Source organism: Neurospora crassa, linkage group V (assembly GCF_000182925.2).
Source record: "Neurospora crassa OR74A linkage group V, whole genome shotgun sequence".
Lineage (NCBI taxonomy): Eukaryota > Fungi > Ascomycota > Sordariomycetes > Sordariales > Sordariaceae > Neurospora > Neurospora crassa.
This window is the reverse complement of record NC_026505.1, coordinates 4,755,719-4,783,398: the sequence shown is the minus strand read 5'-3', so window position 1 is coordinate 4,783,398 and position 27,680 is coordinate 4,755,719. Positions and strand designations below refer to the sequence as shown.

General features: G+C 53.5%; 10 protein-coding genes across 13 annotated transcripts; 4 read left to right on the top strand and 6 right to left on the bottom strand.

The window, feature by feature from the left end:
* Window positions 1–234: 234 nt before the first annotated feature.
* NCU01428 (hydroxyisourate hydrolase) lies at window positions 235–1,962 on the bottom strand. Of its 3 annotated transcripts, XM_011396224.1 has the most exons (3): window positions 1,403–1,962; window positions 1,283–1,344; window positions 235–1,163 (listed from the first exon to the last, which is right to left on the bottom strand). In XM_011396224.1, the coding sequence occupies exon 3, from the start codon at window positions 1,118–1,120 to the stop codon at window positions 704–706; it is 417 nt and encodes a 138-aa protein (XP_011394526.1). In that variant the 5' UTR covers window positions 1,121–1,163; window positions 1,283–1,344; window positions 1,403–1,962; the 3' UTR covers window positions 235–703. The 3 variants fall into 3 exon arrangements, with proteins under 3 accessions (XP_011394526.1, XP_011394528.1, XP_011394527.1); XM_011396226.1 differs by lacking the exon at window positions 1,283–1,344; XM_011396225.1 differs by having other exon boundaries at window positions 235–1,962.
* A 254-nt stretch (window positions 1,963–2,216) lies between these two features.
* On the top strand, window positions 2,217–5,570 carry ser-7 (serine-7). Its single transcript, XM_950896.3, has 3 exons — window positions 2,217–3,461; window positions 3,520–3,712; window positions 3,781–5,570. Exons 1-3 carry the CDS (start codon window positions 2,542–2,544, stop codon window positions 3,955–3,957), a joined length of 1,290 nt encoding a protein of 429 aa, XP_955989.1. The 5' UTR covers window positions 2,217–2,541; the 3' UTR covers window positions 3,958–5,570.
* NCU01430 (hypothetical protein) lies at window positions 3,997–6,950 on the bottom strand. Its single transcript, XM_950897.2, has 4 exons — window positions 6,057–6,950; window positions 5,743–5,906; window positions 5,532–5,684; window positions 3,997–5,472 (listed from the first exon to the last, which is right to left on the bottom strand). The coding sequence occupies exons 1-4, from the start codon at window positions 6,575–6,577 to the stop codon at window positions 4,253–4,255; spliced, it is 2,058 nt and encodes a 685-aa protein (XP_955990.2). The 5' UTR covers window positions 6,578–6,950; the 3' UTR covers window positions 3,997–4,252.
* Window positions 6,951–7,312: 362 nt separating this feature from the next.
* On the bottom strand, window positions 7,313–14,447 carry bni1 (bni1-like). Its single transcript, XM_950898.2, has 3 exons — window positions 13,901–14,447; window positions 9,384–13,482; window positions 7,313–9,326 (listed from the first exon to the last, which is right to left on the bottom strand). Exons 2-3 carry the CDS (start codon window positions 13,102–13,104, stop codon window positions 7,594–7,596), a joined length of 5,454 nt encoding a protein of 1,817 aa, XP_955991.1. The 5' UTR covers window positions 13,105–13,482; window positions 13,901–14,447; the 3' UTR covers window positions 7,313–7,593.
* A 956-nt stretch (window positions 14,448–15,403) lies between these two features.
* NCU01432 (hypothetical protein) lies at window positions 15,404–16,766 on the top strand. The gene is made up of 3 exons (XM_950899.2): window positions 15,404–15,853; window positions 15,948–16,306; window positions 16,363–16,766. Exons 1-3 carry the CDS (start codon window positions 15,827–15,829, stop codon window positions 16,421–16,423), a joined length of 447 nt encoding a protein of 148 aa, XP_955992.2. The 5' UTR covers window positions 15,404–15,826; the 3' UTR covers window positions 16,424–16,766.
* Window positions 16,767–17,433: 667 nt separating this feature from the next.
* On the top strand, window positions 17,434–19,961 carry ppt-1 (phosphoprotein phosphatase-1). Its single transcript, XM_950900.2, has 6 exons — window positions 17,434–17,981; window positions 18,085–18,165; window positions 18,274–18,712; window positions 18,772–19,015; window positions 19,103–19,589; window positions 19,650–19,961. The coding sequence occupies exons 1-6, from the start codon at window positions 17,832–17,834 to the stop codon at window positions 19,686–19,688; spliced, it is 1,440 nt and encodes a 479-aa protein (XP_955993.1). The 5' UTR covers window positions 17,434–17,831; the 3' UTR covers window positions 19,689–19,961.
* Window positions 19,962–20,009: 48 nt separating this feature from the next.
* On the bottom strand, window positions 20,010–21,200 carry NCU01434 (hypothetical protein). Its single transcript, XM_950901.2, has one exon. The coding sequence runs from the start codon at window positions 21,006–21,008 to the stop codon at window positions 20,439–20,441; it is 570 nt and encodes a 189-aa protein (XP_955994.2). The 5' UTR covers window positions 21,009–21,200; the 3' UTR covers window positions 20,010–20,438.
* A 424-nt stretch (window positions 21,201–21,624) lies between these two features.
* On the bottom strand, window positions 21,625–24,500 carry stk-1 (serine/threonine protein kinase-1). Its single transcript, XM_950902.3, has 5 exons — window positions 23,967–24,500; window positions 23,822–23,903; window positions 23,652–23,751; window positions 23,192–23,588; window positions 21,625–23,135 (listed from the first exon to the last, which is right to left on the bottom strand). The coding sequence occupies exons 1-5, from the start codon at window positions 24,119–24,121 to the stop codon at window positions 22,190–22,192; spliced, it is 1,680 nt and encodes a 559-aa protein (XP_955995.3). The 5' UTR covers window positions 24,122–24,500; the 3' UTR covers window positions 21,625–22,189.
* A 269-nt stretch (window positions 24,501–24,769) lies between these two features.
* Window positions 24,770–25,849, top strand: NCU01436. Of its 2 annotated transcripts, XM_011396228.1 has the most exons (3): window positions 24,770–25,056; window positions 25,156–25,362; window positions 25,440–25,849. In XM_011396228.1, the coding sequence occupies exons 2-3, from the start codon at window positions 25,177–25,179 to the stop codon at window positions 25,503–25,505; spliced, it is 252 nt and encodes an 83-aa protein (XP_011394530.1). In that variant the 5' UTR covers window positions 24,770–25,056; window positions 25,156–25,176; the 3' UTR covers window positions 25,506–25,849. The 2 variants fall into 2 exon arrangements, with proteins under 2 accessions (XP_011394530.1, XP_011394529.1); XM_011396227.1 differs by having other exon boundaries at window positions 25,043–25,362; window positions 25,440–25,783.
* On the bottom strand, window positions 25,686–27,576 carry NCU10144 (SAM-dependent methyltransferase). The gene is made up of 5 exons (XM_001728474.2): window positions 27,400–27,576; window positions 26,808–27,324; window positions 26,514–26,718; window positions 26,190–26,444; window positions 25,686–26,093 (listed from the first exon to the last, which is right to left on the bottom strand). Exons 1-5 carry the CDS (start codon window positions 27,413–27,415, stop codon window positions 25,869–25,871), a joined length of 1,218 nt encoding a protein of 405 aa, XP_001728526.1. The 5' UTR covers window positions 27,416–27,576; the 3' UTR covers window positions 25,686–25,868.
* Between the last annotated feature and the right edge of the window lie 104 nt (window positions 27,577–27,680).

Below are 27,680 nucleotides of genomic sequence, written 5' to 3'. Positions count from 1 at the left end.
CAACTCGGCCCTCTCCAGTCCAGAACAGGAAATTGTACAGAGCAACTATTACCACCATTACACGACGTTTACCTGGACAGTATGGTCGTTCCTAATAATAAAGCCCATTGCTTTCGCACTCGATAGCTACAATTACGAAGGTGATATATCACATCTTGTCTTGCTCGCCGCTTGTCAATGCTATAGCACATGATTATATTTGTACGATTCAATTGGTGTTTGTTTGCACCTTTAGTAACTAGGGACTCCTGGTATACTGGACGAGATGTCTTCCAAGTTGCCCCAAACCTCTCAAGGACTCAATGAATGGCTAGATACGGATTGGAAAGGAGCGAGCAAGATTTCAAATGGTATATATCATTTGGAGAAGGCATGTTCACAGCATGCAAATATCTAGGGAAGTTAACCCAAGGTGTCGAGCCGACTATCAAACCGGTTTCGGACTGTATACAACAAAATGCCAAATAAATCGAAACCGTTGAAACGTTGATCTCTCATGCTCATTTTCCCCATGTCTGCAACTGATTCAGCCGCTTCCATCCTCCCACTACTACAACGACGTCATCGCTCCTCCTCCCATGTGGTTTCTCATCTAACCCATTACCCACACCCCCCGCCCCCCGTGTCTCCAAACCCCCCAATCCCGTCTTTCCTTTCTTTCCTTTTCGTTCCTCTCAACGTCTTCCATCTGAACCTCCCCCCTCTAACTCCCCCGATAAGTAGAATAACTATACGGCGCCAACAGGAGCGGGACATGATACGTCTGTCCCTCCTCCACCCTAAACACCACCGTCACCTCGGGGAAGAAGGTCTTATCCTCCCCACCGAAATACCCTGCCGTATCAAAGCGCAACATCCATCTCGACGGGCCCTTGATGTCGTTGACAAAAACGTCTTCCAAGGTGTAGACGGGGACTTCGCCCGAGGAAAGCGCGGAGGAATAGGGCAGCCAGGTCTTGATGCGGCCGTCTTCGTCGGTTATGGATTCAAAGGTTTTGCTGGGGGTTTGGGAGGAGGTGGAAGAAGCAGACAGAAGCTCGAGCTTGACGCGCACCGAACGGGCCGGTTGGCCGAGGGAGGTGTCGAGGATGTGGCACGTTATGCGGTCTTTGGTTGCCATTTTTTGCACAATGAATTAGAGTTCTCCTCCTGCTGTTTGGGGTCTGGAAACAAGTATGAGGTCAGAAATTGGCTTCGAGAGGTGAAGAGCTGCGGTGAGTTTGAGGTGAAGTGAGGTTTGGAGGACTTATGGGGACTTTTGGCGGAGGTGAAGTTGACGGACAGGGGTCTGGGTGACAGCTGCGCCCAGCTTCCACTTGGGGGGGAATGGTGGGGCAAGCGGGGCTTCTGTTCTCAGCGATAAACGCGTTACATATGTGAAAACCAAGGGACAGGTACGTACGTTGGTGATTGTTTTTGGGGGGCGGGGGGTTCTGCTAACTCTTCAGTGACTTCCGTTTTGACTTTGATGAAGAGAGCTCAAGTCACAGATTCATCAGTCTCAAACCTAAGATAGAAGAAACCCCGAATCTTTTTGTATCATTTCAAGGTGTGAAGTCCGCTACGACGGGACGGGGCGTCAACCGACACAGCCTCCTCGTTCCCGCCGCACGGCAGCAGCGACGATGGGGAACCACCACTGGGGCCGTCGGCGGCTGCCGTGCACCGCTGCAGCTCTCAGGCGGAGCTAGCTCCAGCTCCAGCAGGGTTCCCATCGTGGTTCCCATCCCAGTTGTGCTACCACTTACTAGGTAGTCGATGTACCTACCCACCGGCATTTGGAGAGCCATAAGCCGTAAATAGAAACAGGGTGTTGAGAAACACTGCCACGGTCCTGATGATGCGGTACTTGTGTGGTTCCCTTCGATGGCTCAGGGTGCTACACAACGCTGGGAAAGAGCGAATTCGACGTGGAAGAATGGGGAAGCCTAAAATGGGGGTACCACGAAGGGCGCATGCTGTCAGAGAGAGGAGGGAAAGATGGATATGCAATCTTTCAGCGACCAGAGTTTGAGTTCCATGTTTGATGTCGACATGTCTGGGATGAACGTGACAAGAGATGAATATCGAAATTGGGGGCACCCTTGCAAAGTGGCCAGGGGAAGACCACAACATGTGTAAAAACGGCCCCACGATGCGGCGGCGCTTTCCCACCCCTGTAAATATTTTGCGTATGACTGAAACCTGGGGAACGGGGTGTGCAATGAGTCACGTCATTTATTTTGGACAATGAAAGCCGACACCGGGCAAATACCGATTGTTGAGAGTCATCAACATCAATGAATAGGGGGGGAAGGGGTTTCGTGAGTGATTGAAGAGAACGAGAGCTGAAGCGGGAGTCACTTAGGTTTGGTGACACTCCGATTCCGCCAGAGGCTTGAACCCTGAAAAAGGACTCGAGACTCGGGAAGCCAAGGCGAAGAAGAGTGGAGATGTGCCAAACTTCTAGACTCTTTGAACTCTTCACTGTCTTTGCACTTTTAACAACTCAGACTTGTCTTAGATAGTTCAAATAATTTTCAGTTTTAGACACATATCAAAATGCCTGCCCGCGCGGACATCACCTACTTCGGCGCCGGCCCTGCCGCCCTTCCCACCGACGTCCTCGAGACCGCCGCCCAAGCGCTGCTCGACTACCAGGGCACCGGCTTGGGTATCGCCGAGCACTCTCATCGCTCCGAACTTGCGGCCAAGATCATCAACGAGGCCAAGGCCGATCTGGCCACCTACCTCGACTTCTCTCCCGAGCAGTATGAGGTTCTCTTTATGCAGGGTGGTGGCACCGGCGAGTTCGCTGCCTCCATGTACAACCTCGTTGGCGCCTGGGTTTCCCGCCAGCACGCCGCTGTCCAGAAGGAGCTCGGCGAGGGTGCGGCCGCCGATGAGGCCCAGGTACTTGCCGCCCTTCGCCAGCGCGTAGAGTCCGGCCTCAAGGTCGACTACATCGTCACCGGCTCCTGGTCGCTCAAGGCCTACCAGGAGGCCGTCCGCCTGCTCGGCCCTGAGTACGTCAACCTAGTGTGTGACGCCCGCACCATCAACGACGGCAAGTTCGGCAAGATTCCCGACGAGAGCACCTGGAAGCTTAGCAAGGACGCCGCCTACGTCTACTTCTGCGACAACGAGACCGTTGATGGCGTTGAGTTCCCCAACTTCCCCAAGATCCTCGAGCCCAAGGAGGACGGCACCGGCCCCATTGTTGTGTCTGATATGTCCTCCAACATCCTCTCTCGCCGCATCCCCGTCAACAACTACTCCCTCCTCTTCTTCGGCGCCCAGAAGAACCTTGGCTGCACCGGTGTCGCTGTTGCCATCCTCAAGAAGACCTTCCTCCCACCTACCCTCAGCCAGCCTAGCCCGGCCCTGCTCAGGAAACTCGCCCTTCCTATCCCTCCTATCGTTCTTCAGTATGAGATTATTGCCAAGAACAACAGCTTGTATAACACGCTGAGCATCTTTGAGTAGGTTTCTCCCGAACTTCTTCAGGGGGGCGTGTGTTCCAGGCTAACAAAGTGATAGTGTCTACATCGCGGGCCAGGTCCTCAAGAAGCTCCTCGCCACTTTCCCCAACGGTGTTGACGGCCAGCAGGCCCTTGCTGAGAAGAAGGCCGAGCTCATCTACTCGGCCTTGGAGGCCCATCCTGAGGCTTACAAGATCGTTCCGGACAAGTCTGCCCGTTCCAAGATGAACATTTGCTTCCGCGTCATCAAGGTGGGTCAAGTTTTTTCGGTGCCGGTTGCTCCTTTGTCGTTGAGAAATGGGCTAACATGTCTTTCCAGGGTGGCAACGTCGACGAGGCCGAGAAGGCCTTCCTCAAGGAGTCCACCGCCATCAACCTGACCGGTCTCAAGGGCCACCGCAGCGTCGGTGGCATCCGTGCTTCCAACTACAACTCCATTCCTCTGGAAGGTGCTGAGAAGCTGGCCAACTTCATCCATGAGTTTGCCAAGGCTTAAGCTACGAAGTCTACCTAAACTAAAAAAAGGTATACAAATCTGGGAATATGGGTAGGGGGGTTAGGAACCGGCATAAAAGTCAGCTGGAAGGCGCAACATGGGATGGCATGGGATAGCGGGGAGCATAGGTGTCGGGTTCTTCGACAAGAAAAAAGTTTAATACACACCCAATTTCAAACGCGATTGGGATGGATACCCCCATGATACAGAAACTCATCTGTAAAGGCCATTTCATTTGTAGCAGCCACTTCCCTGGTTTCTTTCTTTCTCACCACGTCATCAACTGGGCCCCTTCTCACTGCCCATCCTTTTCAATAATGTCCCTCAACCATCTCGGTACTTCAGGCCCCTTCTCCCATCCCTCCAAATACCTCTCCTTCCCCACATCCTCGCCCGCGGGCTTCGCATAAATCCCTGTTACATACCACCACTTTTCCCCCTTCTCAATCCTATGCTGCAGCGTCGGAATCGTTGTCCTACTCTCCACCAAATTCGAGTTCGGATCCGCATTCACTAGCATCGCCTCTCTGCCCCCTCTTGTCTCTTTCTCAATTTCTAGCGCTCTGATCCCCACCGCTCCCGCCCTCGACACCGCAAACGCTCCCTTCTTGGCGGGAGCCCAGGCTTCGGGAGTGTTCAGGTCGTAGTTCCCGATGAGCTTGGGGGAAGTGCCCTCGCATTTCTCTGCGTCGTACAAGTCTAGATACCGACCGTCCGGCGTGCGCTCGTTAAGGATTGCGAACGACCCGTCGGCCGTCATCACCTCGCGCCCCTGCGCGTGGATGTGGTGCACGCGCAGGTGCCAGTTGGGGGCGGCGGGCGTGGGCGGGAGGAGGTAGGTGGTTACGAAGACGTCTGGGTAAGGTGTCCAGTCGGAAATGAGTACGGGGTTGTTTTCTTCAAAGACAAGACGGGAGGTGGACAGTCGGCGAGTCTTCCAGTACTCGCCTTCGTCGTCAGAGAATCCCAGTTGTGAGGCCAGGGCGTATTGCTCGAGCGTGAAGCAGCCCGGGGGGACCGAATAGCCAAAGGCGGAGGAGTAAGCGAAGGCGCCGTACTTGGCGTGGGTGCCCTTCATCGGGTAGGAGCAAGCTTGGCCAGAGGAGAGAAGCATGCAATGGCCGCCGAGGTTGCTCATGATGTGACCCGGTTGCGGGAGCGGTTTGACGGCGGGGATGACCGGCCACGGGTCTTCTTCGGAGGAGGTCCAGAAGGGGTGCGTTTCGGGCACGGCGAGACAGATGAAGGCTAGACAGGCCCAGTAGGGGGAGCCAGGGCTGTTATAGTTCTCGGCCATGTACATGTTGGGGTAGGAGTAGCCGATGGTGAGCGTGCCGGCGGGGCTGAACATGTTGTCTTGTGTTTGCCACCAGCGGAGATGGCGGAGGACGATACCTTTGACCATGCCCCAGGTTAGAGGAGCAGGGAGCTCGACGTCGGCGTAGGCAAGGGCGCCCCAGAAGGAGACCATGGCGAAGCGGTAGCCGACACTGCGGCCAAAGGGGATGGCACGGCCTGGATGTTGGTTTAGAAATGTTTCTCTTGGATCGAATATAACTTGAGTGGTCACTCACCTTCTTTGTCATAATAGTGTACCAGATCCAATGCGGCAACCTGTGCCCTCCTCTTAAACTCGGCAGCCCGTTCGGGCTCATCTTCGCCAGCTAGTTTTGCATAAAGTAGCTGAAGGAAGTGGATGGCAAAGCTCGAAGAGTAGTAATCCATTTCTTTGCCTTGTTGTCAGCGTTTTCTCCTCCATGGGTAGGGCCAGGTGGTGCAACATACGATGAATACCCTCCGGGCCATCATTAGACCACCCATCACCGCGGTAAAACGTATTGAGATGCTCGATATCAGCATCCAATCTCTCTTGAGAGAACTTTCCACCATTTGTCTTCAATCCAAGGTTGGCAAAGACTCGGAACCACAGCCAATTAGTGTTGGGCATGCTGTAATTACCCCCTGCAGTCAGTATTCTCTGTCTCTTTCCTTCCTTCCTTCCTTTTCTCCCTTACTTGCCCCCTTCCCTCCTTCCATTCCCGTCCACTCCTCTCATCGCATCCCAAGCCCAACCAAAAAGAGAGAAAGAGCCCACTTACTTCTTCTCATTCACACTTTCCCCAAGCCACCTCTCAACCCCCCTTTGCCCCTTCTCCCCAAGTCCCTCCCACAACCCGGGCACCACCGCCAGCGCAAACCCCAACGGACACATTTCCACCATCCGCTGATCATTGTCCCTCGGCCACCCCCAAAACTCTTTTGAAGTTTCGTCAACCCCGTTCCTAATCCCCTCGATCCACCAATCTTTGTGTTCATATTCCCCGCCTCCCGCCAGCAAACAAGCCAGTCCCCAGAGTGGACGGGCAAGCCCCTCGATTTCGGAAGCGATTTGGTCGAATCGGACGGCGGTGGCGCCGGGGATGCGGATGCGCGATTTGAGGGGCGAGAAGAAGGGGAGGAGGGGGTTGAGGAGGGTGCGGAGAAGGGACTGGACGGAGGAGCGGGTGGAGAGGGGGGTGATGAGGGAGAAGGGGTGGGGCGTTGAATGGCCTAGGAGGAGGCCGGGGACGCCTTCCGGGGTCGTGGTGTTGTTGGTGGTTATGGGTTTGATGGTGTTCATGTTGGTGCGGCTATTGATGGGTATGATGTAGTGTAGATATGGTAGAGAGAGAGATAGGCGTTCACGGTCTTTGGCCTCATCCGATTGTTGGAATACTCGATAGTTGGAAGGTAAGAAACTCTGGAGAGAGTACCGACGTGACAACAACAAAACAAAACAAAATAAAACAGAAAAAAACAACGAGATAACATGTACAGGAAATGGGCACTCCCCGGTATATCAAGCTGAATGAACGATACCACATGGTCGCAGTCCATCATTACCACCCACCACCACCTCATTCCCCTCACTTTATCTCGCGGTTCATTCTCCCGAAAGGCCTGAATATGTAACCATCACAACTTTGAATCGAAGATAGTGGAGCCATTGGCGCCTGGGTATCATGGTTTAAGGTTCGGATAAGGGACAGGCACTCAACGGTAATCGGGGATTTTCCGCAGGAGCAACCTGCTGACGAGGGTGGAATGATGAATCAGGCTGCTCGCGGCTAAAATGCTTCTTCCCCCCTTGCCGCTCGCTGAGGGACAAGTTGGGGAGTGCGTACATAGGTGGAAAATGGGGGATCGTCGTTACGACGTAACATCTCGCCTTTTATGGGGTATCCACCCCCACGAGGTATAAGAGAGCCAAGAGAGTTATTCCATGAATCCCCGGAAAGCTTGGCTTCAAGTGATGATGGTCACCTACCTACTGTATTTGAATCTTGATCACGGACAGTACAGCATTCTACTTTTATCCACACAATCAGCTAGAATTCTTTAGCTACGAAAAAGCCATGGTCTCAGAAACCTCTTGGTCCTCAACTTCTACTTCAACTCCACCTTAAAATGGCTCCTTCTCAGTAGACATTACGTACTCTTTTCAATATGAGGCTCTGTTTGTGCACTATCGGGACTGCGTTCTCCATTTTCGACTTTGTCAAAGCTTGCATCATGCTGCTTGATGTGTACAATGTGCAAACAGAACTTGATAAAACTTCGAATGATACAGAACAAGCGACATGCAACATCTCCTCATCATCCTGTTGTTTCTTTACTTTCTTCAGGATTCGTGTCCGTCGCCGTCGCCGTAGGTGTAGTCTCAGTCTCCTCCGATGCCTCGGCACCCGTCGCTGTGCCTGGTCGTGGTGATGATGGCCCATCCGTCTTGGCTTCGGCAGCTGAAAGGTCCTCAGCGCTAGCTGAAGGCGCGGCTTCTGATCCATCTGCCGCTGTTGACTCGTCCTTCCCTTCCTCCCCAGCCGTGCTAGTCTGGGCTTTTTCTCTCCTCCGCCTTCTCATGTTCCTCTCCTCTGCCGCAGTCTGTCTCCTCGACTTCCTCAAACTTTCCCTCTTTTCTGCATCATCTTCCGCCCCGTCTCCACCCTGGAAGCTTTGCAACAATGCAGCTGCGCGTCGAGCGACGTCGTCTTCCTCCGCATCGGGAGCCTCCTTTGTTGGCGGTAGGGCATCGGGGCTGACAAGACCGTTGCCGGCGCCGTCGTCGTCCGTGGTCGCGGATGCAGCACTCTTGCCAGTTTGGAGGGCAGCTTCCACCTCGGGGATTTCGTTGAAATCTGGTACTTGTTGGCCTGAAGCGATGCGGACTTGATGTCGGTCCTTGAGACGTGCTCTCCTCCTCCTGTCTCTTTGGTCTCTGGTTTGCGGAGCAGCCGCTCTGAGCTTCTCGAGTAAGCTGTCCATCGCCCCCGTACTCGTTGGGCTTGCCGGTCCTTGTGCCTCGCTCGCTTGCAAAGCCTTGAACTGGGCATTCTTGCGTTTCATCGATGCCTCGTTCCGCTTACGCTGCTCTTCCAGTTGAATGTTCTTCTCGCGCGACCTCTTCCACTCCGTGATGAATGACGCCAGCTTGGAAAAGAATTCGCGACGAGCATTGTCGTCTGACGGGTCTTCGCCGTAAAAGACCATGATGTCGTTGTATGTGCGCACCATCTCTTCCAGATACAACTGCATTTGCTCTGCCTTGAACCGAGCATCCTTCATGACCCTCTGCACAATCTGCGACACGCGATCCTGGGGATGGAACTTCTTCGGATCGGAGAGATTGCCTGAGTCAAGAGACATTTGCACGTTCTTGATGTTGTCGATATACCTCTTGGCATCAGCCTGAAGCTGTTCGATGTTGATCTTCTGGGCCGCAATAACGCCCTCGATGTCCTTGGCGAAATCTTCCCACTCTGGGTATTGCTGGCGCACAATACGTTCGACGAGATCCGCAAGCGTCGACTCGTTCTTGTCGTCCTTCACCATGCCGAGTCTGGCAAGAGAAGAGAGTTTGAAACCGCGGGCTTGCTTGTTCGCATCGTTCATATAGTTACCGATATCCAAGATGAGGCCGAGTACGTTCATAAGGGACACGGAATCTCTCAAAGATTCGGACACTGCTACAACGGCGCGCATCTTTTCAGTAATCTCCTCGTATTCTTGTTCGAAGCTGCGAGTCAGTGCAAGGGCCCTCATCCTACTCTTCCAGTAGTGATGAAGTTCGAACGCCGTATACAGATATATCTGATCCTGTCTTGTGAGCTCGTTAGGATCCTGTTCTCGGGTATCTTTGCCGGCATCTGGTCCAGTCCAGTCCTTGCTATATGGTGCCATAACTTTGGCAGTGTTATCCGAAATGTTGCAAAGATCATCCTTCTGCAGGAAATCCATGACGACCGGGTTGTCGAGCACGTCTTTGTCGCAGTGAATGATCATCTGCACCACCTTCTCAACAGGGAACTGTGAGAATTTGGCAAGCGCGATTTCTGTAAACTGTTAGCGTGAGGCTTTCATAGAGTTACGGCTCATCATCCGTTTCTTACCGAATGCCTTGCGCAAATCGTTGGAGATAATCTGCTTCTTGTCATCCTTCTTGGCACCTCCACCGCCAAGCTTCTTGATCTCCTTCGCCATGAACAACTTCTCAACTTCGTCCAGAATACCCTTCTTGCTGAGCTCATGATACTTTTCTTCCCTCGACTCAGGGGACGGTGTATGTGCCGCCCAGTGCGTTGCCAGTGGCGTGTCGACCTTGTCCCAATGGAAAGCCTTGAGCTTCTTCTTGGGCCGGACGACAGGTAGCCCAACAGAATTGGTCGTGGGAAGCCCGGCGTTCTGTGCCAAGAAGCGGCCCGAAGCAGGACCTGGCATGGGAGGAGGTGGTGGTGGTGGCATACCAGGCATACCAGGCATGGGAGGGGGCGGAGGTGGAGGTGGTGGCATACCAGCCATACCAGGCATTGGCGGAGGAGGTGGTGGCGGCGGCGGCGGCGGTGGACCACCAGCGCCAGGCATCGGAGGAGCAGCACCCGGAAGGCCTCCTGGCGGCGGCGGAGGAGGAGGAGGAGGCGGCGGCGGCGGAGGAGGCCCGCCCGCGCCGGGAATCGGAGCTGGGGCGCCAGGGAGGAAGCCAGGGGGCGGCGGAGGCGGAGGCGGCGGGGGTGGTGGAGGTGGAGGGCCTGATGCCGCGGCTGGCGCAGACGGTCCGGTAGCATCGGTAACTTGAATTTTGGGAGTCTCGGTATCGCTGGGTGTGATGGGTGTCTGGGACTCCATGCTGGGATGTGAGGGACCGGTTGTGATACCATCTCCTTCCTCGGAGTCGCTGGCATCGTACCTTCTGACCTTCCCAGTGAGTTCGTTGAACATACCATTGGTCTGCTTGGGGTCCACGACAGGCCTCCTGATCTTGACCACGCGAGGCTTCTCGTACACGATCTCGCCGTCGTCCCCAATCTCGACATCGCTCTCCTCTAGGACGTCCTCGACATGGTCTGACCGGGAACCAACAGGCTTTCTGGGTATTCTGGTCGACCTCTTGACGCTACCAAGCATGCTGTTGGTGAAGTCCTTGGGTGGCACAACCTCCGGTGTGTCGTCGCCAAAGCCATCCATCTCCTCCCGAAGAGCTCGGAGCCTATCCGAAGGGCCGATCACTTCGCCCCATACTCTTCCTTCAAGCTTGAACTGCGTCTTTTGGCGCTCGATCTGCATTTGCAGGCGCTCCAGAAGCCTCTCGCGATCGAGGATGCCTTGCATGCGGGCCACGTCTTCCTCACCAAGCTTAGCGTTGCCCTTGGTGGCATTGGAGGCAGCTACATCTTGAGCGTCGCGAAGCATGAGGTACAGTTCGCGGGTCTCTAGCTCGTAGCGTTGCGCCTCCTTTGCCCGCAGGGTCTGCAAACTGGCAAGCTCCGACTTGAGACCCTCAGCACGCCTTTTCTGGGCCTCGATGAACATGGCTTGCTCATCAATCTGCTTTTGTAGCTTAGCCACCAGACCATCAGCTCCCAAGGCCAGTCTCTCCTTCATCTCATCCCTCTCCGCCATAGCGGCATCAGCTATCTGCCGGGCTTCGAGGGCCTCATCTAGAGCTTGACGTGCTTCAGAGTCGGTATGGAGCTTATCTAACAGACTTTGAACGGTGAAGTTGAGACTCTGCTTGAGGTCCATGTCCGGCAACCGGCGGTCCATAGCTACGTAGCTGAGCATAGAGTCCACCAGCTGGAACATGCGTAATCTCTCCTCGCCATCATTGTCCCTGATCAACAGCAAATGCTGGAGAGCAGATACAAAGTAGTCCTGTGTCTTGGTTCCATTAAGCCGCTGCTGTATAGCATCTACAATTTGTACCGGGTCGTTGAGGTCCTTAACCTCACCCTCGATACTATCTTTGATGCTGCTGTTCTCACGCTCGAGCATATCCTCATAGTCGATAGCTTCGTTGGAGCGGAACCGCTCGATTTGCTTGTCAATCAGCTCATACTGAAAGGCCTCCATCTTGTTCAGGATACGCCTGATGCCACAGGCCGTAAACTGAGCCCGAATGTGTATGCGCAGCTGCAGGTCCTTCTCAGGGGCATCGACCAACATGTTGACCAAGATGAGGGTAGCAACGGCGTATTCCATGAGCAGATTCTCCATGCCAATGCCACCACTTCGTACCTCCTCACTAGCACCGACCAAACTGCCCATCTTCCCGCGGCCGTCGACGGTGACCTCAACAAGACGCATCCAAGCATCGAAGCGCCCGTTTTCGCCTTGCTGGGCCTTAACGACGTCCATGGCCTCGATGACCTTGACATGGCCCTTGCCTTCGCCCCAATGGCAGAGGAATGTCAGGACTTCGCTGACAAGCTTCCGGGTGGTGAGCCGAGGTGATATAAGGGAGGTGGCCAGAGCCACAATAACCTGTTGGTGAGCTAGCGCATCGTCTGCGCCAAACTTGTTGTTCATAAGAGCCTTCAAACATTTGACAATGTCATATTCTCGGTCCAAATTCTTATCCAATCTTCCATTATCCGGCTGAGCAGGTCCATAGGCAGTCTTTCGGTTCATCTTTAGCAGGACATTGGTCAAGGCGATCTGTCCCTGACAGTCGATGAAGCGCTTGACCCAGCCGATCTGCTGTGTCCGAAGGTTGACTTCGAGTCCTCCGAGCCCTTTGCTGTCCAGAGCGTTTTCCATGACCTTGCGCACATACCACTCGGGGCTGCCTTCGTCATCGGAGGATTGGGTAATATCGACATTGCTGTATTGGCCAATCTTGGCCGTCTGTCTGCGCTTCTGTTCGCCCTGCCACTCGGTGAGTCGATCCTGGTAAATCAAGGTCCATTTCTTCGCGGCGGGGTATGCGATCATCTGGCGCTTGGCCTGGTCCGGGAGGTTGTGCCATCCTCGCTTTTGCATCAGGTTTATGAACATCTGTTCAATCACATTGTCATCGTCTGGCTTGGGAAAGTTGAATCCTTCGGAGCCCTGGTGGCCGGCAGCGACCTTGGTTAACCGCTGGGTATCTCTGTCCTTATGGGCATGGGGAGAAAGGTAGGATGACTGAGACGAAGTACTAGGGAGTCCTATCCTGGATGAGCGATGGCTGGTTCCTGGGGCTTCTTGGTAGTGTCCGTCCCTACCTGAGTAGATGCTGGCATTGTCGCCCGAACTGCGGGTTGTCATGTACGAGTGGCCTCTGGAATTGTACCCGGGCAAACTGCTCTCTCTCGGTGGTCCCCATTGCTGAAACTGGGCCTGGCGGCCCGTGGAGGCCATGGTGATGTTAGCAGTAGCGAGAGTTGAGCGCGAACTTGATGCGCTGGGTGACTGCCCATTATAGGGGGAGCTTGGGCTTTGGTCGATGGTGGGATACTGGTGGAAGTCACCAGTGCCTTTGTTGAGGTGGTGCGGTACTAGCTCTCGCCTTAGGGGCATTTGGTCGGGCCTGGGAAGGTGGTCGAGGGCGACGGGGGAGCGATTGTCGGGGGAAACAGGGTCATAGGGGATCGTCGTGACGACCCCTGCCGTCATGTTGAGGCCAGATTCGGGCGTGTCGGGACGGTCCAGCGATATTACAGACGAGTCCCGGTAATGGCGCGAACTGCGTGCGGTATGGGTGCTGGCGGCGTCGTTGTCGGCGGCAAGGTATCGGCCACCCTCATCGCTTGCGTTCCGTTTGTCGGCCTTGTTCTTGCCAGTGGCTCTCGAGAAGAAGGAGGAGGCCTTGCCGCTCGAGGAGGTAGCCCTCCCATTCTTGTCGTGGGAGGACATGGCGCGGGACGGGATGTGTGAAGCGGCCGCTTCGCTACCGGCAGGGCAGTACACCAGAGTACAGTCCCAGCAGCGCAAGCTGCCTACGTGTTGTTCGGGGGTGGTTCCTCAGCAATAGGCGAGCGGGTATCGTGGGTATCTGGATCGCTGTAGAGGGGCGTCGAGGGGTGTCGAGGGGCCGGGCCGGGTCGGGTCTCGTCTCGAGGCGCGGAGTGGGTAGTTGTATAGGCAATCAATGCGCGGGTGGGTCAATTGGTAAATGAGTGCGTTGAAATGGATACGGAGCAAATGCCGTCAATGGACTCGGTGTCTGAGGCCCTGGGTGGATCGCATCATGTTCTTTGCGGGCAATAACGGTTGGTGAGCATGGCCTTCCTGCTGCATGAACCATTGGTGTTTTTAGCATGAGGTCAAGTTGAGGAGTTCGGAGGGTAGCCGTGCCCGGGCAAGCTTTTGCGCAGAGGCGGGCCTCGAGATAGGCTAGCTGCTAGCACTGCTAGCTGGTGGGATGAGCGCACTCGGGCGAGATGTGTATGGATGTGTGCTGACCCAAACTAGACTGCATCGAGACCGTGTTGGCAATACAATCCAGATCTTCGAAGGGAATGGAACTCAAGTGAAAGTCAAAGGGGTCAAGTCGCAAATGTACGAGCGGGCGCAAATATCCGTACCCGCGTCTGTCCGTGTAGCGTAGCCGGCGAAACCTGGAAATACCTAGGTAGTAGTGTAGGATGTCGTCGACTTCGACTTCTGGATCTCGTGTTGGAAGTATAGATAGAGTACTGTAGTTACCTACCTAGTGTGTAGTGTAGAGGCAGTATACTGGCGACCTGGCTGACGGCAAGGAGGGGTGATGAGTAGGTAGGTATGCGACGCTCAGCTCGCTCACTACCAAAAGTGCCAGAGTACTTAGACAGCTACGCCGAGGCTGAACTAGGAGAAGAACAAAATGCCGTTCGTTGGTCAAACCGTCAGGGCTCGTCAGGGACGGACTCTCCCGTTCGAGGGGTCTGGTGGATTTGGCCCAGGTCGTTGGCGGTACCTAACTTTGGGGTGGAAGCGCGCGCGCGCGTGGGGCACTGGAGGGCCTGTCTTGGACGGGCTTAGTTACCCACTCGGACGAAATTGAAGGTTGATTTGAGATCGGGCGGCAAATGAATGGTGGTCTTCTATGAGCGATGATTGGGAAAGAAAAGGAGCAATGGCAACGACGACGGGTGGAGCGTTGTCCGGTGGTGGCTGGCTCACCCGCGAATTATCAGCTATAGAGACAAGCTCGGGAAAAGGAGAGGCAGAGGCAGATGACCATTCAGAAGTTGCAGCGAGACTGGACTGAGGTGAAGTGGTTGAATGAGCCGAATGAGAGATCACTTGAGAGAGAGTGAGGTTGGGGTTCCTTGCCGTGTGAACGCGAACCTAACAACGCTCGGCAATCGCAGGGGCAACTCCAGCATGGCGCGGGAGGGTGCACCGTGCACTCTCTTAACAGCTGCACCTTCTGGTGGGAGACCTCAACATCACGGCAAAGGGGGTCTCGATGCGCTGAAAGCGGCTTAGCTGGGCACATCATCACCCCTGATGTCTTGAATCACAGGCGGGGAATTTGTTAGTGGTCAAGACGCAGGGACTGTCCGGGTTTCTTCCGTTCTTTCTTTTTCCCATCCACCATCCGAAACATCCATCATCTGAACCTAACCGATGGTTCATATAAGTGATGGAACCACAAATCGGCACAGAATAGGATGAAAGAAACTCAATGATAGAAACTTGTCAACTGAGCACTGAAAAGGCCGCTGGTCAACCTGAAACAATACGCATAATGGTGATAAAGGTCATCTTCGTATGCATTGGTGGCACATTCAGCGGCGCCATATATGTCCACATTACTATGTACTGCGTACATCCATACAATAGCATAAGTAGGCATAGCGGCTGGAACTATGACTTGGCTTAATCCTCCACCTTCCCAAACTGCCCCTGGTGGGGGCAGATTGATATGATGGAATCACATCGAACTGGTATTAAGATTGGCTCATGATCCCTTGCCCAATCATCACCGTTCTATCCGAGTATCATCATCCCTGCGTCTCACTATCCCAACCAAAAGAGGTCAAGATGATCTGAAGACAAAAGAATAAAAGTCCTCAAGCTAGAGGTATGAGCGAGAAACACACTTGTGGAGGTCCAAAACTGTATAGGAACAGATGTTGTTGGTTGGAAAGACATCCTCTGAGATCCCTACATGAGGCCGTCGATACCCCTGGATCATCAGGGCAGTTTGTTAGGTTTCTGCATCTCATCAACCTTGAGGGTGTCGTTCCGTTGCTATTTTGGGCCCGGGCCTCGCTCAGTCGGGCCATGCCACAGAGACCCGATACATGGAAGGGCCGGGTGAGCCCAGTCCAGGAACTCTACAGTGCACTGTTCCACAACGTCTGGGCTGTCAAGCCCAGGTGGCTACAGTATGTACTGCGCGCGCAGTTAGCGCAGGTACACCTTTCCGCACGCGATTACGTGCCGCATTTGTATATGTTACATAGGTTTGTCGCAAGCGGAACCTCCGTAGGCAACAGGGGCACTTTACGCCGCGGCCACCACTTTTGGCTTGTTCAGCCTCATAGCCTTTTATCACAACCTCAAGGCCTCTTCAGCCGAGACTATCACATTCTGTAACTGGACTCGTTGAAGTCCTTGCACGGCAGCGGGCCAGGTTGTCGTCATCATGGGCGCCGACTTTTCCGCGATCAAGGTGAGCAAGACAAAGACACAGACATTCAAGAGGAGATCAGTCACGATTCTATGCTGTTCGTTTCCCAGTCACTAACCTCTTCGAACACCTATAGACATTAATTGTCCCTGCGATCATAGCCCTGATTCTCTACCTCGTATTAACCTTCGCCGTCATTCCCATCTGGCAACGATACCGAAACCGCTACAGCCAATATCTTCCGCTCGAGACGATAACCGATGGAGCATCATCCCTGCGTGCACGCCTCACCGATCGCATTACTACATGGTTTATAACTTCGGCGTGGAGGGCCAGACTGCAAGATCGCATCGATGTGGCTGATAACCGCCCAAGTACTGACTTTGATTCGGATGACGGGGAGGAGCTGAACGAAGTGGATGAAGCTCTCAGGAGGGCTCTGGAGCGCCGTGAACAGCCTACAATTGACGATAGCAATAGGAGGCTAAGTAGAGAGTCAGTAACCGTATCTTTCCCCCCTTCAAGCTTCCTGAGGCTAAAAATGTGTACAGTCTGGAACAGGGCTTTCGAGACGATAGCGACGAGGAGATAGATGATCGCACGGGGAGGTAACATGTTAGCTTGGCTAAGGGTCTTTACGGCAATGAGCACAATTTCGAGTCCAAAGACAACCGACAAAGAAGGTACATGCAAGATCATATTGGAGTAATGGCATAACCAAAACATTGAAGTTACGGGGTTCGACTGGGTTTTCTTGGACATGGTATGTTAGTAGGGGAAGCACGGCAGAGTACATGGTCATGGGAACACTCCCTCGACTTGAGCAGGACCGAGTGATACCATGAGGCGCTACTTTCGAAATTTGTGATCGTTGTATTTCTATTTGCTACCGATGCATAAAACCTTTATTGCCATACTTTGGTGTAGCCCTTTGACTGACTCAATTCTTTTCAACTCTCTCAAACTGGTGATACATGATTGACCAGCAGCTGGCTTCGCTCAGCGGGACGTGATCGACTCTTCAAGACGCAGAGATTCTCTCAACCATTCTGACGAGTGGCCTATATCAGATTCCGACCCTCCACCACCACGGCACATTCCGAATTCCCATATCAGCTCCGGTACATATGACGATCTCGCCTTGTTGACCCACGTGGTGCCCCGGAACAGCGGGTCCGGCATCGTGGGGTTGAGTGATTCCCCCACACGGTCTCGGAGGCTCCACTAAAGTGTATGTACCCCGTCACCGTACCAAAGTTACCGCCCGGTATGAACCGTTCACGACTGCCGTTATCCATGATAACGCCCAAGATTTGCGGGCTGCCGAAGATCAACGTGGACCGGGACCTGGAGCCAGACGGAGCCTTTGAACCCACCGGCATAACGAACTGTATGATCTTGAGATGGCAGCACTTCGCGACCGTCTTGAGAAACAAATTCATTAATTGTTTTATACACCAGAACGAAAGCTTGTTCACGGATGGCCGGGATGGGAAAAAAGAACAGGCCGATTGCCGCGCCGAGACACCCTACGTACGTCCCATCGTTAGTCGCATATGCGGGGCAATTTTATTTTTGTAGCCCGCAACCCGCACTGAACGCCGCTTGTCACAGTCTCCGATCTCCGATTTGCGCAAGATTGATCAGATACTTTCTGTCAACCTGAACTTGACATCTTTTCTTCTACGGCCGACTTCCTAACCCGTCCCCTTCTGGCATATCAGACTACATATTTCTCTTTCTTTCTTGCTGAATACTTTTGTTTACACTGTAGCATATTTTCTTATCTAACCCCATCTCTCATACGTTTTCGCCCACTGGCCCCGTGTGCCTGACTTATAAAAAGCGAAGAACGGCCATCCTTGTCCGGTTCCAGTTGTTTCCTTTGGACTCTTTCTTTCTTTGGGTAATCCAAATTCTTTTTCCGCATGTTGGCGCGCCCGAGTCCAAGGTAGCACCCACAGTATCACCCGGATACACACCCAGGACACCCACCCATCGCCCACATAAACCAGAGACAATGACGACACCCCAAGAGCAGGCCATCGCCTTCAAGAACGAGGGCAACAAGGCCTTCGCCGCCCACGACTGGCCCAAGGCCATCGAGTTTTACGACAAGGCCATCGAGCTCAACGATAAGGAACCTACGTTCTGGTCCAACAGAGCCCAGGTTCGTGCCGCTGCCCCCGTCGCCTACGTCGCCTCCCCGACAGTCGCGCTTTTTTGAAGTGGTCGCGTGACAACTAACCGCGATTTTCTGCTCCGTCGCATAGGCCCATCTCAAAACAGAAGCATACGGATATGCTATTCGCGATGCCACAAAAGCCATTGAGCTCAACCCGGGCTTCGTCAAGGTACGTCCAAGCCCTTCCTGGCTGACATTGCCGCAGTCTTATCAATCTCTCTGGAGACAAGTCGCAAATGCAAGCAGTAGCTAATCCGAACCCCTCCCTTCTGTCTAGGCCTACTACCGTCGCGCTACCGCCTACGCCGCCATCCTGAACCCCAAGGAAGCCGTCAAGGATTTCAAGACTTGCGTCAAGATTGCCCCCGATAACAAGGATGCCAAGCTCAAGCTTGTCGAGTGCGAGAAGATTGTGCGCCAGCTCGCCTTCTTTGCCGCTATCGAAGTCGGGGATGAGCTGTCTGCTGCTGAGGGCCTCGATGTCGAGTCCATGGCAGTGGATGCTTCTTACGACGGCGTGCGCCTTGAAGGGAATGAGATGACACAGGAGTTTATCGACGACATGATTGAGCGCTTCAAGCGCGGCAAACTGATCCACAAGAAATACGTTTACCAAATCATTATCGCCGTCAGGAACATTGTATATAACGAGCCCACCATGGTTGAGGTGGACATCCCTGAGGATGTGCAGTTGACAGTTTGCGGTGATACCCACGGTTGGTTTGCCCTTGCATGGCCCCCTCCGAGCTGATGGTTACTGACAAATTGTGAATAGGCCAATATTTCGATCTGATGGAGCTCTTCAGGTTGAACGGTTTCCCTAGCGATAAGCACTACTACTTGTTTAACGGCGACTTCGTTGACAGAGGTTCCTGGTCGACCGAAATTGCCCTCCTCCTTTATGCCTACAAGTGGTTAAGGCCAAACGGCTTCTTCATCAACCGCGGAAACCACGAGACAGACGACATGAACAGGGTGTATGGCTTCGAGGGCGAGTGCAAGCACAAGTACAATGAGAGGTAAGCGAGTCGAACTCTTTGCGCCCATTATGCGACATCCTGAATTTTCGAGCACACACCAGCTGACACATCTCACCTTCTTCCCAGAACCTACAAGCTCTTTTCGGAAAGTTTCTCGGCCCTCCCGCTCGCCACGTTGATTGGCAAGAAGTTCCTCGTCCTCCACGGCGGTCTCTTCTCGGACGACAACGTCACGCTCGACGACATCCGCAAGCTCGACCGTCACAAGCAGAAGCAGCCCGGTCAGGCTGGCCTCATGATGGAGATGCTCTGGACAGATCCTCAGCCGTTCCCTGGTCGCGGCCCCAGCAAGCGCGGTGTTGGCATGCAGTTCGGTCCCGACGTTACCAAGCGTTTCTGCGACAAGAACGGTTTGGAGGCCATCATCCGCAGTCACGAGGTTCGCATGGACGGTTACGAGGAGGAGCACGACGGAAAGTGCATCACCGTCTTCTCGGCGCCCAAGTACTGCGACATGACGGAGAACAAGGGCGCTTACATCAACATTGGTCCCGATTACAAGTTGAAGTTCTCGCAGTTCGATGCCGTGCCGCATCCCAATATAAAGCCCATGGTGAGTCTTCTTGATCTCTATGACTGTCGCCACCGTACCGAAACTAATCCTTTTTCCTAGGCATATGCGCAAAGCTCCGTCATGTCGTCGCTGATGTAAAAGTTGGATGTATTTGTATAGCACCACAGAAAATAAAACGGCGTGAATACCTCGGGATGCTGTGTAGATCGGGCATGTTTTGCAAGGAGAATGGTTCTGTTTTGGCTTTCGATTGCATGTGATTAGGCGTCGCGCGCAGGAGTATCGGGGTTATGGTGTTAGGGTTCTTCTTCTTCTTGTCTTGATGATATATATTCCTTCTGGTGTTATTTGGATTCCATAGTGGTGATATCTTCTAGTCTGCCAATCGACAATCTCGATGTTGCCTCTTTCATAACTCCGTCTGCATGAAATCGCGACCTTTGCGTAAAAGCCAAGTCTTCTGTCTTCTCATAGGGGACCATCACAATTACGTACGGCGCACAGAAATTGTAGTAAGTAGTCCGTATGACGCTCTTGGAACCTCGTGTACAGTCGCTGACCCAGAACATTCGCCGCGAGGGCTGTACCGATTTAAGCCAATTCTTTCTCCACAGAGATAGCCGTTGAAACAGGACGAGTATACAGTCATCTCCCTCCATCTTCCTCACATTTTCCCTTTCCTGAAGCTGCCGTAGCTACAGTCTGGTAAGTACTCAGCCTCGACCTCTTCCTGCCACAGAACTCTCCTAGCCGTCCAGCCCAGGAGCTCTTCCCATTCACTGCAATCCTCTCTTCCCAACTCCTGGACAGAACGGCCCTCCTTCTCCCAAGACAACTGAAATAATCCCTCCCAACGAAGTCTCACACCTCATGCCCCATTCTCAAGCTTCACCCCCAAACTCTCGCTTCCCCCTCCCTCCCCACCAACGCCCCCAACCAATCCCCACACCCCACCACCCTCATCAACATCTGTTCTTCCCCTCCCACATTATGGCCCGGGTAAGCAGTGACCGCCGCCGCAAAAGCCGCCAAATCCTCCCTAGGCACGCGAACCCAGCATTCGGTGCCCTTGACTAGCAACATGTCGATGGCCAGCGAGGCGCCGGTGTCGCCGAGGAATTGGCGGAGGGCGGTGGTGAGGTAGTGCCGGGCGGTTAGGTCGTCGAGGGAGGGGGTGTTTTGGGAGGAGGAGGAAGAGGATGGGAAGGGAGAAACCAAAGAGAGGTGGGCGTAGGAGAAGACGGGGGAGCGGATGGTTGTTTGAGTGAGGGTCTGGGATTTTGATGATTTGGTGGGCTTGGTAGTGATGGTGATGTTGGTGGTGGGAGGGTCGATATCCATTTCTGTTGACATTTCGGTTGTTTTGGTAGTGGTGGTAGTGGTGAAGGTTGTGTTTGGGAAGGTAGTAGATTCGGTTAAGTTTGGTGATTTGAGATTGGTGTTGCTTTGCTTTAGCATTCGTTTTTTCTCTGTTATTTTTGTCTTTCTTTTTGTCTTTCTTTTTGTATGCGAATGGAATATCAACGTTTTGAACGCTGGTATCGATGAGATGTGATCAGAGTTGAGATTGAAGTGACTGCTTTGGAGTTTGCATAGCCAGTAGTAACTGAAGGATGATAGATTCTGTGAAGTTGTAAGTGGAAGATTTTCAGTCGCGAGCCGTTTGCGATCCGAAATGAATGTTTCGAACTTGCTGCATTTCATCTGAACTACAACATCTGATCATTTCGACATTACCCTTCCACATGTTGGAATTCCAATCACCACATTAGACATCTCGAATCATTCCTTTTCAAAGGTCAGAAACATCCTAGCTAGCTGCATCCAGGATAAGACATGCTGCGATGATGTTTGCATACGTCTATCTGCTTTTACACGAGATTCTATTGTATCGATGTACCAATTAGGGACCCACCTCGATACACGCATATCGCTGATAACCACACTTGTCGTCTGGGCAGTCTGTACTGAGCTTTCCACTCCCCCAAATGCCTATCAAATAAACAAGCTAGACAGAGATAGGGGAGAGGGTGTTATAGGTCAACCAAACATCATCCACATGCTCTTCTATCCCCGACCTTCTGACGCTCGTTCATCGTGATCGCCATCACAGTGAATCGCCTCAAACTCCCACCAGGCTAACACCATCTTTATTCAAGGCATGCACGCATTGCTATTGCTTTTTGGCGATCCTAATCCCCACTACGGCTTCTCGAACGGCCTACTTTGCACCCCAACTCTCGTGGCCTCGAGGACAGCCTGCATTCTCCCTCCTTGATTGTAACGCTTTTTGCAGTTCCGCTTCTAGCAGCACGAGCGCTATTTATCACATGTCCTCTAGGACCTATTCTGGTCGTCTCGGTGTCGTTCCATCATCTCCGCTAGGTCCACAACTCTTACTAAAAACCCAAGTCGGCATATCGCTGTCACACCCATAGAGGTGATTCGGAATACCCTTCTTCAGATTGAGAGGTATTGTCCCGCTCACCCCTATCAGGCTTATTACTATTGTCCCCCTCATCCCCGTTGGGCCTATCACCATCATACCCATCAGATGTACTGCACTCTTCTTCCTCCGAGTTACTCCTATGGTTCTCGGCATGGCAACTATCAGAGCTTTCTACACCAGGCGAAGAACTCTATCTTCGCGCATATGCATCGCGGTCCCGACCTCGATCGCGGTCACGGACCGGGGATCTGCTGCGTGTTCGGCTCCTCGTCCTGCTGTCCCGGCTCCTAACGTCATATTCTGGCCGTCTTCTATCCCGGTCCACTCCACCTCGCCTGTCATCCCAGTCATCACGGCGGCGCCAGTCCTCTCGGCGCGGCGCGGGTCCGTCGCGGTCGTAGCTGGGGATGTAAGTGTCTACGTTGCTCGGACCACCTCCCCCTCCGGGCGGTCCGCCGGGACCTCTACGTGGTGGACGGTCACGGTACCCATCGGTGTGGTCCATCGGCCCGCTGCCATGGTAGTCTGCGGGCATCGGAGGTCGTGGAGGCAATCCCCGTGCACTATGCCACGAGGGAACTCGCTCGTCGCCTGGTGGGGGACCACGGTGGTATGGCGGGTATCTGCCGCCGTTTGCCCCATTACGACCACCACCGCCGTAACCATCCCTACCGCTAAATCCGGTATCTGGGCCTTGGCTGTTAACAACAGCCCCGCGGCCCACCGTGCCTCCCTTAGGCGCAGGCGGCAATGCCGCTTTCCTGTCTTGAAACTTGCGCCTGTCGAATTCGTGACTCTCCTCGAACGTTGGTAAATCGCCAGGTAGAGCTGGTAGTGGCGCAGTCCGGAAATATGGGTGGTTGAGAGCATCAATCGCGTTGATGCGTGACCTCCAGTCAAGCTTGAACAGCTCCTTAAGCAGCGAAATAACCACGGGTCCGTGCTTCTCAAATCTGCGTGCCAGATTTCCTGGCCTAGGCTTTGACGAGAATGCCTGGCCACCGGGTAACGTCCTCCATCCCGGCATCGTCTCCTCAGATGGTGTTCCGCAGAGGTCCCAAACAAGCTCTAACTGGTGAAGATCGCTCTCGCCCTGTAGGACTGGCTTTCCTTCCAGCATCTCTGCGAATACGCATCTGTAATGGTTGTTAGCATGAAAGAGAGCGCATCTAGGGAACATGTCTAGTCTTACCCAACACCCCACATATCTATTGCTGTGGTGTACCTTTTGAGATGCATCAGAAGCTCGGGAGGGCGGTACCATCTGGTCACCACCAAGCTAGTGTAGTCACGCTTCCCCTCGCCGCTTCCCTTCCCGGGTTGGGGAATGTCGCCCTCGTAATGCCTCGCTAGACCAAAGTCGGCAATCTGTAGTACACCCTTGTTGTTGATGAGAAGATTGGCCGCCTTCATATCTCTGTGCAGAATGTGGTTCGCGTGCAGATACTTGAGACCTTCTAGCAACTGCAGCAAGTAACATTTAACTTGTGGTTCAGTGAAGCGAACTGACGGGTTATCGAGCAAGCCGGATAAATCGTGGTCCATGTAGGGTGTGACCATGTATACGATAGGTCTTGTTCGCTTGTCGGCTGATGACGGTGTTTACTTTAGTAAGGGCCATCGTCATTGTAGCTCATGGCAGGTTGACCTACTTCTGGGTGGATGCTCAATCGCCATCTCCTCTAGGCGCAAGACGTTTTTGTGCGAGAGAAGCTTGAGCAACTTGATTTCTCGAAGAGCGGTGATGGGGAACTGATGGGCAAGTCAACGTTAGGGACCGTCGAAACCAAGACCGAATCGAAGGGCAAGCACGGTGACGAACCCCATCTCTCTCGTTGTGCATGATGATCTTCTTGAGTGCGACCAAGGCGCCCGTTTTCCTCGACCTCGCGCGGTGAACCTCGCTGAGCAGGATAGTGTCAATAATCGCAACGATTGCTCTGGGGAAACACACGATGAACACATACCCAAAGGTACCCTCGCCCAGTTTACCCAGGACTTCATAGTCGGCAATCCTAGAGCAGCCCACGAAGCTGCCCCTGTCCCTCTGGTGCGCAAGCGCAAAAGCGCGAGGAGACATGGCAGGGCCTCCGCCGCCCTCCTTTGCCTCGTCGATGCTCATCGTGTAGCACTCCTCCTCTTATTTGTATAAAATCTTTTTGGCGACACTTGCTTAAAACCGAGGGGCCAGAGGCCAGTGTTGTGTTGGAAGCTGCGGGACGTTGTTTGGCTTTGGTTATGGATATCGTCGGCGTTTGATTTTCCAGTTGCGAAAGCAGAAGGGAAACAGGAGGATGGAAGGAATCCTCTGTCGCTTTGCGCAGGCGTCGGTTGCCCTGTATCTGCCGGCTGTTGGTGAGTTACCTGGCAGTTTGTGCTGTCAGGTGTAAAGCAAAGACATGAAGCGACATGCGAATTTGCCGGTTGGTGTTTGGGGGTTCACCTCTGGTTTTCATTCTTGGACTTTGTGATAATGGATATTCGGCTGGAAGGGAACAAAATGCCCCGTCGCCTTCACAAGACTGGAGGCGCGCTCTACATCTACCCTAGAAGTGGCAGGCCGGCCCCCGTATCGGGTCCATGTTTAGCGTGTCGGGGTGTACAATGCACGAGCCCACAGCGGAAAGTACCTTACCCCAAACCCAGGCCGTAACCGTAGCGGTAGAGGTACCTCCCAACGAAGCTTCCACAGGGCAAGTTCTACCCGCCCGTACCTAGCGCGCCTTCCAAGCGACGGGAACCTCCCGTCACTTCATCGATAAAAAGCCGATGGGCAGGCAACCTACCGGTAGGTACGTCTATGCAGACCATGACGTCTCCAACTCATCGCTTGTACCTTCGTACCCTTTATCCCTTCCACAAGTGACAGCAAAATCTGTAGCCTCAGAATTCAGGCAACCAATGATTGAGATCCTCAAAAAGGTACCTCGCTACTACTAACAACCACGCATCCTCCAGTGGTAGCCCGAGGTGGTCAGGATCCCAAAGGACGGACGACTCCATCTCCGGTCTCCCCCCATCGTCGCAAAACCCACGCCCTCCGGTCAGAACCACAAGGTGAGAGCTCCACCACCACCACCAACCCACCTGGATCATGTCTGTGTGAATGCGCAATTGAATAACTAACAAACACCAAATTGTCCTCGGGAAAAAAAGGGCTACTGCATATTCCACACAATGGCAGGCGATGGAGAATTCGAGCGAGTCCCTCGCCCCGATAACTACCCTCACGGGCCCGAGTTCCAGCCGCGCACGCTGCACCAGAGGTTGCAAGGGAAATGGTGGTACCGCGTGCCTCCCAACCACAGCAAACCCATCTACCAGTTCCTGAGCATTGGCCTTGGTGCATCGATGTGGTTCTGGGTAAACTTCCTTGTCATCACGAATCCTGCGTATCCCGGACAAGTAACTGACTCGTGCTCGCCCTATGCGTTTACCAGATCATGTACCGGGCAAAGAAGGACGGGGCCGTTCTCCTCGGCTTGAAGCACCCTTGGGATCACTGAAGGAATGGTATCGACGCGAATCTTCAACGACGTGGAAGTGGCCATAAGGACTGCGTTAAGACTTCTACGAAGCGACATGGTGGCTGGAACAGAACATCATTGACTGGCATGGGAACTGGACCAACAGAACAGGTATCGGCCCGTATAACAGAAGGGCGTCATCATCAGTCATCATTCATCAGGTCTGAAGACAGGCCGCAAATCGCGTCAGAACAACAGTCAGGCGCATCTTGAATGAAATAACTATATAAAGGGGAAAGATATGAAGTGTGATCTCTATGTACGCCATGCTAACTAACCTTCGCCAATCATTCATGGGAACTTCTGACCATGTTGACCTTTACACACTCTCAAGTTCTGGCTTCAAACGGCTTGCAAGCCGAACACCTGCATTTCCATATCTGGCTTTTCGAACAAAGCATGGGTGACCCCCCACGTGTCGCCTCCGTCCGTCTTGAACATTTCCGAGCTGGCCAGGTGGAAGATCTGCCAACGGTTATGCCAAACGACGGCCTTTTCCTCGCCGTATGTCTTTACCAGGTGCGGCATCATCCTCTCCCTTCTGGCCATGGTGTTCTCGAGCCAATGCTGTGTGGGAGTTTTATGTGTTAGCCCCTGTCTCGGATCCAAATGTACATGTTACGCTCTTTCAAAGCATCGAGGGGTTCGAGTCGGTATTCTTACCTCGAGAGACTTCGAGTAGTGGTATCCATTGATCCACCAGTGCTTCTTGATGACCAGGTCCTTCTGGAAGTACAGAAGGAGATCTGATGAGGGCATGGTTCCTCCAGTGAAGAAGGTGCGTGCCATCCATCCATCCTCGTAATGGTACGGCGTCGTACGGTGGCAGAAGTGGTGGACGAGAAGCTGGCCACCGGGACGAAGGGCTCTCGACATCTTGGCCATCAGACCTTCGTAATTCTTCATGTGCTCGAACAGCTTTAGGGCTCTCATGTCAATGACTACTTCTTAAAAGTGTCTCGGAGAAAACCCCAAGTAATTGCTCACCTCGACGGACAACGCCCGGTCGAAATAGTCGCGTTCAAATTCATAGTCGGTACAATTTCCAGTGATGATCCGAAGGTTCATCAGGCCCAACTCGTATGCCCTAGCGTCGATGTACTCCTTCTGAGTGCGCGAATTGGAGAAGCCGACGACCTCCATGCCTGGGATCTTCTCGGCGAAGTACAAGACGGCAGCTCCCCAACCGCATCTATGACTGGGTTAGGCTCTTTCTTCTATGTGTTTGCAACTCATGCGTGCAATGTTTAGTCCGATTCTCATGAGTGATAGTGAACTGACCCAAGATCCAGGAACCTCATGCCAGCCTCCAAACCCAGCCTCTCGATGTAGAGATCAAGCATCTTCTCCTCGGCCTCTCCCAATGACTCATTGCCGGTGGGGTAATATGAGCAGCTATACTTGATCCTGGGACCAAGCATGTTCGCCATGATTCCTGTGGCGATCTCGTAGTTTTGTCTGTTTGCGGCGTCCGTCTCGATAGCGATGGGCTGATGGCGAACAGTCTCGAAGAAGTTCATCTTGTACGCCAGAGTCTCGGACCAGCGCGAGATGGGAGCAAGGACGCCCGGGAGAAGAGCAATCTTGGGCGAAGCCATTTCTTCGAGTTTGGCTTTCAGGCTGGGATTGCCCTTGGCAGACACTGTGGCGATGACCTTGTCCGGAAAGGGAGGAGTGATCTCATCGAGGCGACGGCGCAGCTCCCTGCGGATGAGCACGCGAAGGACAGCATGCGGGAGGACACCGCTGTCCAGGATACTGTCGCACCAAGTGTCATTGAGGTTGTCGAGAAGCTTGCCTACAGGACCTCATGTCAGACCGGATCTCCCAAGTTCACATATGTGTGGTGAGCAGATTGTCAACATGTACTCACTGATAAAGGGGAACATCTCGTCTGATGCTTATTTGAACGTTGGTGTTGAACAGGATGCTACAGTCCGTGTGAACGCTTGACGGTGGACGTGTCCCAGAAGGAGAGTGAAGCGTGAGTGGGAGATATCCTCTAGGTGTGTGTGCGACGAGCTAAAAGAACGAGTGGGTGGTAGTTGCTGCTATGGCAAAGACATAACCGCGAGTATTTTTTCCTTCCTTTTTTTTCTTTTGGGGGCAACGAGGTTTCTATAGGATCTTGTTGTGGGTGCTCGAGTGTGTTGC